At 52.2% G+C, this 11096-nt stretch overlaps 1 protein-coding gene across 1 annotated transcript; it reads left to right on the top strand.

Annotated features, from left to right (window-relative positions):
* Positions 1–122: 122 nt before the first annotated feature.
* GAD1 (glutamate decarboxylase 1) lies at positions 123–7492 on the top strand. The gene is made up of 5 exons (XM_042822386.1): positions 123–192; positions 1855–1917; positions 5645–5803; positions 6361–6603; positions 7398–7492. The coding sequence occupies exons 1-5, from the start codon at positions 123–125 to the stop codon at positions 7490–7492; spliced, it is 630 nt and encodes a 209-aa protein (XP_042678320.1).
* Positions 7493–11096: the final 3604 nt, after the last annotated feature.

Here is an 11096-nt window from a genome sequence, read left to right as displayed (position 1 = left end):
TTCCTTCCTTCCTTCCTTCCTTCCTTCCTTCCTTCCTTCCAGTAAATTCCTCGCTGCCCACTCGCCTTCGGAGGAATATCGAAGGAAAGCCGAACTCCGGGCACTGGGGCTGTTCTGAAGGGATGGCTTCCTCCGCTCCCTCGTCCTCCAACGATGCTCCGGACCCCGCCCCAGCCAATTTACGACCCACAAGTAGGTTTTATTATTTTCCTCGTTTAAAGCGTTTCGGAGGCTCTCTCCGCTCAGGGTCGGGAAGCCCCGTTTCCAAACGAAACGATCGAGCAGTGCCGCCCGTTCCGCGCCGCCAAACAAGGTGCGCGAAGTGCTCACACAAAGGAACCGCCTCCCAGAGGCAGCGGGGTCTGTGAGGCTGTGAGAGCCCCCCGCAGCCCTTCTCTGACTGCCTTGCGGCCACGTCTGACGGATATGGGCGCTGAGCTGAACCGCGGGCGGCCGAAAAATGGGGATGTTGTTGGGGCGGGGGGAAAACGAATCTGTGGAGGGGCGAAGTTACAGCGGTGGCTCAAAGCGGGTTCTTCCCCTGCACATTTTATAAATGCTAATGCTAGCGCTTCCTCTCAACCCTAGCTGAAGCCTATAATCAAGCGAAATTGGGATGCTAATTGCAGCTTTTCAAAGCCTTTTATCCCTAATTGCACTGAATTCTCTTTGGGTTATTGAGGTGCGAGTGGGAAGCGAAGGCTGCTGCAGGTGGATGTGGGATCAGCTGACTGCTGGCTGCCAAAATACTGAAACAAACGATGTTTGGTGCTATAAAGAGCCAGAGACAAAGAGCAGGCGGCAGGAAGAAACGAAAGGTTGAGCGGCACAGCGGAGAGGGATCTGTTTTTACCCTGGAAGGGCTGTCGGGGCGATGAGCCATGGCTGTCATTGTCCCGCGGTCGGGGGGAGGGGGAGAGCGCTAAGGCTGCCTCCACCGGGGTAAAGGGCTACACAGAGGGGCAGTGCAAGAACCGCACCGCCCGACCCCGCCAGGAGGGTCCCTCTGCAGTGTCCGGCAGCGCTCCCCGCTGCTCACCGAGCCCTGAGCCCGGCTCCGGACCGCTCTCTTCCCTCCCTCTCTGGTTCGCCATGTCTGCGGCCGTCCAACAGCCCGTGGAGGCGGTGCGGGATCGGGCGTGGAGAGTCGGGTCCGTACTCCTCTGCCTCGTCCCAGCGACAGTCCCACGGCTCCGCCGCCGGCGTGGAAGCTGGTCTCCGCGGCTCGGCTGTGCATGGGCCGAAGCGGGCTCTCCTTCCACCTCAGCACGGGTCCGTAATGGGAGCCCCGCCACCCTCCTCTCGCTGTCTCGGCGGTGCACTGCCGGGGCGCGTTTCGCATTACCGGGGAAGAATTCGTTCCCGTCGGGCCGGCCGCGATGCACCACGCAGAAGCCGTGGGACTCCACGTCGCCTGGCGTTTCCTGGGGCGCTTAGGGCCGTGCAGCCCGGCTGAACCGTCGCGGGCAATGGGTGTCGGGTAGGGCCGGGACGGAGCGTCCCCGGTGCGACTGCCGGCGGCCCACAGCGCGGCCCCGGCTCAGCAGCCACGTCCTTTCATCGAGACGAATAATATTATTCACCCAATTAATTCCTGAACTCGTCTGTAACCCCATTTCACGCCACTTTATTTTAAGCTGCCACTTCCCTGGAGCCCCGCCAGTACATGATGGGATGCTCCGGCCCCAGGTGCCGTTCTCTCTCTTCCCGGCGCTGTCGCCGCGGGGAGGAGGAGTCCCAGCTGCCCGCCGAAACGGCGGGTCGGGGAAAGAACGAGATGGGGAAGCGCAGGGCACGGCCGCGGTCCCACCGAGGTCCCGCCGCGCCAAGCAATGCCTCTGCCCTCTCTTGCAGCCTACGACTCGTGGTGCGGCGTGGCGCACGGATGCACCAGGAAGATCGGCCTGAAGATATGCGGTAAGTCCTCTCGCGGGACGCCCCACCCCGAGCTCCGGCACGCCTCTCCGACCGCGCTCCGTCGGGGCACGAACCCCTCCGCCCCAGCACCGGACGCACCGGCCTCAGGCTCCCCCTGGCGGGCTTTCGCAGCTCCACACTGTGCCCCGGGTGCGCTCCCAGATGCCCGGGCGCGGGTGGGACGGCCGCTGCCCCTCCGCCACTCCTGCAGCCGCCGGGGTGCGGGGAGCGGGGCCCAGCGGGAGGCGAGCGGGGGCTTGGCCGCCTCTCCGTCTGAAATTGTTCAGCCTTATAGGAGTAGAAAATAGGGATCTCCTGGGGAAAAAAAGATTAACGAGAGCCTTATCAAAGAGCAATCCGTCAGCGGGCTGCGCTGGTAAGATAGCGCTGGCAGCCAGTCAGCGCGCAGGCACATAGAACGCAGAAAGGGAAACATGCACAATCAGATCGCGATGTTAGAGCAGGAGATTCATTTGCAGATAACGAGCTGTCGTCCTGCTCCGGATTTTTGAGCGGCGCTTTCGCTTTCGGAGACAAACAGGCTGATTTTCATTTATGATGGCAAGAATCGTTCCGCTGTGCCCTGCGAATATGGACCGGATTTCCTATTCTCCTACTGCCTCTGCGTTGGTTGGCGGGGGGGAGAAATGGACGTTTTGCCCAAGCAATGACATACTTGAGCCCCTTGCCCTCCCCCACCCCGAGCCGAAGCTCACTCGCTACACGTTTCGTTACGTGGAAGTTTGGACTGAAAAAGGACGAGGGTGCAAGTGCGTGATCTGAGACGTATTAGTGATCCCATCGGCACCCGGAGGCATATTACCGACAGCCGCTTGGCTCTATAAATAGCCCTGGGCCGGGTGTAATGGAGCGTTCCCCTTCGCTGCTGCGGCGATGGGCTTCTCATCATCGTTTTAATTTAGCCTGGCGAGCAGCACTGATGCAGTAACGCCCCGCTGGGCCCGCTGCGCGCCGCCGGAGCAGGGTTATGGGGGGACAGCACAGCTCCCTCTATGTGGGTGCAGGTTCAAATACACTGGAAATGACACGCCCCAGCACCGCTTGGGGTCGGAGAACGGCAGGAGCGTGTAGTGCTGGCTTTCTGAAGGGAAATCAAAGCCAGTACGGATGCTGTCGGGTTTGTTCTGCTTTTGTTTTTGTTTTTGATTTTTTTTTTGTTGTTTTTCTTTGTTTGTTTCCCTTTTCTGGCTTTTTTCTTTGTGTTTGGCGAGACAAATATCCCATGCCCATGGGGCTCGGAATAGGGGGGTTCGATCGCAACTAGTCTTTGTGCTCTGCTGAGCCTTCAGCCCGGGATGTGCCAGCTCCGCGGAACGGACGGGAATGCTGCCTTCGGGAAATACATGGAGCACAGCGCTAAGACTGCCAACCCCTAATCACACGTGCTAAACAAGGCAACGTCAAACTGTTACAACCACCATCTCCTCGTCCATGCTTTTCGCAAGACGCTGTTCCGACACTAAATGCTGAGCCGTCACAGAGCTGTGGCAAAGCAGCGCCTCGGGTTCGTTCCTTTTTGTGTCACGCAGAAATCGATTCGCTTTGAGAATGCGAACTTGAAATAAGGCTCAGCTCACAGGGAGCGCGGGTTCTGAACAAAGGGTGGCTCGTGTATTGGTGCCTGACATTCCCGGTAATTACATACCAGAGATTTACCTGCCGTTTCCCCTCTAACAACGGACCGGCGTCAGGATGAGCCCCTTACCTGCCTGAAAGCCACTGTCTGAAGGGAGCCACCATAAAACAAAAATAATAATAATAGCATTTTAAAGAGGTTTCAGAGACTGTCACCGCGTGTGAAGTGCGGACAGTTTTCTCCCTGCGTCCGGAGCCGCGTGCACGGCTACTGCAATTAGCAGCGCTGCCGGGGCCGATTCTGCAACCATTTGCTTAGGATCGGTGGAAACACACAGCGTAAGAAAACCCGCTCAGGTGTGTCGGCAGCTGCTCGATACCGGCTGATGGCCGCGAGCAGCGCAGCCGGGAGCTCGGCTCGTGCCCGGAGCGCTCGGGATTCACGCTGCCTGTGGAGAGCCGGGGCGCAGCGTGAGTAGGGAGCCGCGGGACCGTCCCTGCCAGAGGGCTCCCACGCCGCCTCCTGACGAGTCCCGATGTGGGGTCATGCAGATCTGCGATCGCTCCGGGCCCGAGGAGCTCCCTCGCAGCCCTCCCTCTACTTGCACACGTTCGGCCTCTTCATGCACGTCGACGGGAACGTCTGCCAGAGGGGCACGATGCACCCCTGCTAGGAAGCGCTGTGCTCCTCGTCCCTACCGGAAAGGCGTCCCTGCCAGCAGGCCGTGCTCTGCTTCACTTTGGATCTCTGTGTGGTTTTCTTTCCAAGCGGGACACAGGCGCGACCCTGTCGGGCATGGAAGGAACCCACGAGCCAAGGCTGCCGCACTTCCCTGCGGCCCGGGCAGCACCAGCAATGTGAACATCCTCAGCTAGAGCCTTCAGCAACGCCCAGAGCCCGGCCCAGCGGCACTCGCCTCGCGCGGAGCTGAGAAGAAGAACGGGCAGGAAAGTACAGCGAAACGAGGCCACGGCTCTGGGGAAAGATGGGAGCTCCGGAATTCAGGCTGAACTACACCAGCTTCAGTGTTAGCCGTCCGCCCAACGAATGGGAGCCCCTGACTCACTGCGAGGACCGTTAGTGGTGGTACCAACGCAGTTACGTACAAATAGAGCCCGTCGGTCCCGAACTGTGAGGAGCCCGGAGCAAGCGGCCAGCAGTGAAGAGTGCCATGGAGAAGCGGCGCAGGGGGCCGCGGAGGAACGAAGTTCCAGCGATGGTTTTCCTCTCCCCGAAGTGTTCATTTTTGCCGATCAGCCCCCAGCACGGGGGGGAGTCGGGCTCAGCTGTTCCTCAATCAAAACAAAACCGCAGAGAACGCAATGGCCGCCTCGAGCACTGCGGTTCAGCCTGGCTCTGCTGCCGCCTGCCCCAGGCACCCCGTACCGCCGGGAAGTCGGAATCCACTGCCTTCGTTGGCAAAGGAAAGGGCAGCGCCACGGATGTTTTGTCAGGCATCATCTAATTCAGTGGAACAAACCCTGAAAAGCGGCTGTTGGCCGTACCCTGGTATCGCAGGGAGCCCAGGTCCTAAGCGCCGGTGGGAGCAGAGCCCCTGGGAAGAACTAGGACAATGGCAAAAGCTTTGGGGCTCGTTCTGCCGCGGGCACCTTTCCCTCTGTGAGCGGGGAGGGGGCTCGGTGGGTGCTGCCGCTGCCCTTAGGGCACCGAGGAGGAGGACGCAGAACGGCCGCCCCTCTCCCGTGCCTTTTGTGCGTGTGAGCACCACGAGAAGCAAAGTGGCCCTGATTTTCATCATACATCATTGCCCCTGTCTGTTAGGTCCATAAACTTCGCCTGCAGGCTGAAATAGCATTGACTCATCCTGAACTCTCTTCCAGTGGCTGGTTACTGAAGTGGAATCTGTCTGATCGACTTAATAAGAATGTACCACTGCACTAAGTGACAAAAATTTGTTTTTTGCATGGCTGGGTTTTTGCAGTTGATGGCATTTTGAGCTCTCCTCCTGGAGGCAAATAAGCCCCATAAATACTCTTATTCCTGACCTCATTAGTCAGATCCAGAGCAAAAGCTGCTTTGAACTGTTATCTAGAGAGCTGCTGTAGGTATTTCGAAACATGTTGGGAAGCGAGAAAACCCTGACCTGTGCACCTTGCAATAACGATGTAGGGTTCCTGCAGAGGACCAACAGCCTGGAAGACAAAGGACGGATCGTGGGCTCCCTGAAGGAGCGGCAGTCCTCCAAGAACCTGCTGGCGTGCGAGAACAGCGAGCGGGAAGCCCGGTTCCGCCGCACCGAGACGGACTTCTCCAACCTGTATGCCCGAGGTAAGTGCTTCTGCAGCTCCATGCTCCCTTGCCAGCCTCAGCCCGGGCTGCTGCTCACTGGGGAGCTTTGGAGGAAGCCGTGCGTGTGTTCGCTGAAAGCCGCGCTGGTGGTGCTTAAAAGTTTTTTGAAATGCAATTTGCTGTACTTTCGATCGTCTTCACCTCAGCTCCAGCTGTTCCTCCAGGGTCACTCCAGAGGCAGCTCGCAGGAGGAGCGCAATTTCGTATTTAATTAATTTCCCCTTCAATAGATCAGCAGTAAACGGCCTGTGGCTGCTAGTATAGGACCGGAGATGGGGAGGGTGGGGAAGGGGTTGTTGTTGTAGTTGGGATTTGGGTGCTTCTGGGAGGCGAGCAGCCAGTAGCGTTGCACTGCCGCTCGTTCCCGTGGACCCAGTAGTCCCAGGTAGCCAAGGCTCCGCTGTGCCTCCGTCCCCTCCGGCAGCGCTGAGCCGGGGCCGCGGCTCCCAAGAGCCGAGATGGCTATGGGCAGCCGGGGGCTCTTCACTTCCGCCTCTCGCTCCCTAAGCGGGAGCTGACGGCTGCTTTGTCCGCAGATTTGCTACCCGCTAAGAATGGCGAGGAGCAGACCATGCAGTTCCTGCTGGAGGTCGTGGACATACTCCTCAACTACGTGAGGAAGACGTTTGACAGATCCACCAAAGTGCTGGACTTCCACCACCCGCACCAGCTTCTGGAAGGCATGGAGGGCTTCAACCTGGAGCTATCAGACAACCCCGAGTCCCTGGAGCAGATTCTGGTGGACTGCAGGGACACGCTCAAGTACGGGGTGCGGACAGGTGGGTTCCCGCACAGTACCGGGTAGGGTCACACACACGGCCGGCGCTCCGAGGCTGCTCTCTATCCCGCGGGACGCTTCAGTCGGGCAGCCCCGGACAATGCAAGTGGTCCTGCCGGGCCCGTGCTGTCCCGCTGTCACCAGTGCAGGCCCCGGCGCTTTTAGCAGAGCCCAGAAACACGTTTTTAAGACGTAATCTCCTTCACTTGATGAAATGCGAGCTGTCTGTACCTCCGGGGAGCAATATCATTAGGTAAATGAGAACATAAATGACACTGAATTTGCAGTTTTTCTTCTTTATGTTCATCAGACGTTTAATGCAAAAGAGAATGAAATCCCAGGAATCATCAGTACGGGAACCCCGCGGAGTTAAGCCCATTCCCGGGAGCCACCTATCCATCCGGGTCCTGACGCGGTGTCCGTGCGCTGGCACTGCGCTGAGCACGGAGCCCCGCTGCCGTCCCGTCAGCTCCCCGCTGGCACGTCGGTGCCGTGCCCCTCACGGAGCCGCGGCCCGGGCACGGCTCCCTCGGATGGCGGTGGGAGATGACGGGGTGGCTCCTGGCATAGCGCCCCGAATCGCGCGTCGCGGCGACGGCGAGCAGTGCCGGTGAGCGCTGAGGGGCTCTCGTGATAGAAACGTCCATTAACGTGATGCTAACGCTCTTACATTTATGCAGTTGTTTAGGAAGCGCCGTCGGCTGTGTCGCGAGTGCTGCGATTTGTGGCAGACGGCATAAGCTCGGCGCTGCGGAGCTGACAGAGCCGCTCTAAGCTGCTCTCGTTCCCTTGCAGGTCACCCGCGCTTCTTCAATCAGCTGTCCACGGGCCTGGACATGATCGGCCTGGCGGGGGAGTGGCTGACATCTACCGCTAACACCAATATGTAAGCTGCCGCGCTAGGGTCGTGCTTAGCTGGCTATCGCCTGTTGCGACAGACATGCACTCCAATGCCGATTGCTTTGTGTCCATTAGAAGTGTCTCCCCTGACTGTAATGCAGAGCAAATAGTCATATAGACTGTAACCCCCGATAAACCCAAATATCCCAGTGCACACGGTTAGTTAAATATGCCAATTCTAATATAAAAATAATGATCTGATCCTTATTGAACAACATTAAATAATCCTCATCTCTCAGATCACTCTTACTGATCTTTTCCAGATATATTTTTTAATTGTTTGTCTCTAGACTGGGTAATTCCATATTAGTATCAGTGGAACACAAACTATGTAAAACAATTGCTTGTCCTCCTCTTGGCTTCAGATGTATCAGAATTGGGCCACCACCTGTCCCTGTGCTGCTTATGGGTGTCCTCGAAAGGATTAAAATGTATCACTGAAAGTTAATGTGGTGATAGGAAAGGAATTGCTCAGACTAAGGTTTGTAAAAGCAGTACATGAATAAATAAAGCACTAAAAACTAGGTTACATTTAAAATCTGTGGGAAAACTACCTAGATTTTCTTTACCTTGATATTATTGAAAGCTTAGTTAATGAAATTAATGAAAATTAATCAATTTAATGAGTTAATGAAAGTAAGCGCACGGTTGTGCTGAATTTTTGCAGTAAAGAGCATAATGCACAAAGAAAACTTCCTGACAGTTTTTGTGCATTGATTTCTATATATTCCAAAATGTGCCTTCCCCTTTAGCTCTTCTTTGGGTGTGTTTTAACAGTAAAGCTGCCTCTAGTCCAGGTACCTTGCTGCTTATTGGCAGAATGCAAGAAATGTAGCTGCAGATCTGAACGTGAGCTTTTTTCCTCAGGTCCATCCACAAGCAGGTGCTCCGTTAAGTGCAGCTGGTTATTAGCAGTTCTATGTAGATTGCAAGCTGTGCCTGTTCTGTGGCATTAGTACCAAGGAAAACAGTATCAGGTGCTCCAGCCAAAGCCAACCTGCCCTTTACAATTATCATCTTTTCAACTAGTGTTGTTGCAATATATATAATGTATTATAAAGGACTCAGGTGTAAAAGCTGTTTGGGAAAGCAAAACAAACAGCACCAGTGTACATTTTAATAGTAAAGCAAGGATTGCAGGGTGCTCTTTTCTCAGTGCCATGAGTAAAAGCTAAAATGTTTCTGATTGCATTTCTGAAATTGCTTAAATATTGTTCCTATTATTGACAAAAACAAGCTTCAGAGCATCAATTTGCAGGCCTTGCTCCGTTTGACTGACTGAGTTAACCCAGCTTAAGTCTCCTTTCGTAATAAATGAAATTGCGCAAATATGATAAGGGATATCAGAATTCAGCTCTATGGCAGGCTGTGATAACCTTAGGAAATGTTGCCATCATTATTAAGAACGTCACGTTTATTCAGTTCTGAAAAGCAACTGTTTAATGAAGTCGCTTTTGTCTTTCTTATTTTGGTTTTAACAGTAAGTTGTTGAATAGCTAGCTCTGTAAAGCTAACTTCTGATCCATTTACATGAACATATCCTGCAAATAATTTTCTGCGAGCATCTGCATCTATTTATTTACATGAGGTTTGCCAAATGGAAAATGGCATATTGCTCTTTTTTTTTTTTTTTTCCAGCCAACCAAGGTCAACATGATGTGCCTTAGAGTAACGCGGTAATTGCAAGTATGGTTGAAGCAAAGTGTAAAATACGAGTTCAGAGCACTGACAAGGTTATTAACAGTGGCTGGAGCAGCTCTTTGAGCTGTGGGGAGCATGCCACTTGTTTTGAGCAGCGTTCCAGCACAGAAGAGCAGCTTCTGACCTTTATCTAGGAGCGGCTTTCACCTTGCAGTTACACAACCATGTAATGCAACAGTAACGTTGGGTTGCAGTAGTGAATGTCCTCCATTTGCCATTTTTCTTTTCCACCTGCAAAGAGACCTAAAATACTACTGTGCACTTAGAGGAATAGATTATTATTCTTTTTTTTTCTCATGAGAATTTTGAATAACAGAAACTGCATTCTCTTAAGAAATATTATATTGTCATTAGCAAACATTCCTTAAATGTCACTGTGAAGACAATAGATTAAATTAAATGTAATAAGCTCCCCACATCAATTTGGAAATAACATACCAGTGTGTTATTTGTAGCTCAACCACTGAGCATAGGACTTTGCTGGAATCCTCAGGTGCTGCCATTATTCAGTCAGCTCTGGGGATCTGTCACTTGGAGGCTGGAGAGCAATAGTATGATCTGGAAGTTCCCTTTATGCCCCGGTAGCTAGGATGAGAGAATTATATTTATAGTATTATGCATCATTGCTTATGAAGATGTAACATACAAGAATGATACGCAATGCTTTATATTTGTCCTGATAAAAATGCATCTGCCCCTAGGTGAGTGAAGAATTAGCACTGGCCACTCCTAACATAAACCCATTTGTTTCTTTTGTTAGTGAAGACCTAGGGTTCGTGACTAGTGTTAATTTATAGAAATATCTGTAACTGTATACCAAAAATGAAATCAGTATGTTTAATCAGGAGATTGGGTGTGAAATACATGTTCTGGGTCTTAAAGAAATTTTCAAAATCGTTCAAGTTTAAAACAGGCAATGATTTGTACTGACCTTGAGCAAGACATGACTTTTGAAATTGTAGCCATCTTCTAACACAACTACACTGCCCTATTACTTAAAACCATCCACTGTGGTTTTTTAATTTCTTTGTCAGACTTCAGAGACTCAGAAAATAATTGCACAATAAAATCAATAGACGCTATTTTACTTGGGTTTTGGTACATTTTCAATTTCCCATGTGATGTCTTAGTATTTTATAAACAAAGATCTTGCTTAATATTGTGTGCTTCTTGTATAAACACTGAAGTCTTTCAGGAAGCACATACAAGTGAACGTGCCAGGTTTCCAGATAAAATTCAAAATGCGTTTAAACTGATGGAGAAAATCACTTTGACTTCAGTTTGTCTCGTATATAGGCTACACAGTACACTGCTGAGCTCCTGTTGGCTTCAGGAGGGCATCCTGTCTAAGTAGAGGTTGAAATGTGCCTCAGAAAAGGGTTTTCTTTGAAAAAACACAGAACAAAATGAACTGTGGCGTTTTTTATACTGAGAAGGTTGCATGCATCAACTGGTTTGTTAACATTATGTCTCTGCAATCATTGGTAGCACCCAAATTCCAGATTGGTATTCAGCTGTCTGTCTCTGACAGTTCTGATCATGACAAAACCAAAAGAAATCGCATTTTTTGCTTCTCAAAATAGCAGTGACAGCTGTCAGCAAAGATATGAACTTTAATATTTTAAACTAAACAATGTAGACATAAGTGAAATATATGCTTTCAGGAATAACTTGTGCCCCTAGGGTCTGCCATAATAATTCTCAGTGTCATTTTAGTATTAAGGAAACAACATGTAAATTGTGGTGAAATTATTTACATTGAAAACAAAAATGATCACGCAGTTTCAAAGTGTCAGGGTGTCACCCTCCTAAAGATTCTGTTTAAAATCACAGCTGGAATGCTTAGTTTCTTTCTGCTCCTACGTTCTTTCCCTCCCTCCTTCCTCCCCCCCC

This window comes from Centrocercus urophasianus, unplaced genomic scaffold, assembly GCF_019232065.1.
Source record: "Centrocercus urophasianus isolate 14NV4802_14NV808 unplaced genomic scaffold, USGS_Curo_1.0 seq_20, whole genome shotgun sequence".
Taxonomy (NCBI): Eukaryota; Metazoa; Chordata; class Aves; order Galliformes; family Phasianidae; genus Centrocercus; species Centrocercus urophasianus.
Note: the sequence above shows the minus strand (reverse complement) of the source record. Positions and strands in the feature narration are given on the sequence as shown.

Excerpts from the sequence above, each read along its gene's own strand:
- GAD1 (XM_042822386.1), top strand. The coding sequence starts at position 123 with ATGGCTTCCTCCGCTCCCTCGTCCTCCAACGATGCTCCGGACCCCGCC. Across the intron at positions 1,918-5,644 it reads GATCGGCCTGAAGATATGCG|GGTTCCTGCAGAGGACCAAC; the intron begins GTAAGTCCTCTC and ends ATAACGATGTAG. Across the intron at positions 6,604-7,397 it reads CAAGTACGGGGTGCGGACAG|GTCACCCGCGCTTCTTCAAT; the intron begins GTGGGTTCCCGC and ends GTTCCCTTGCAG.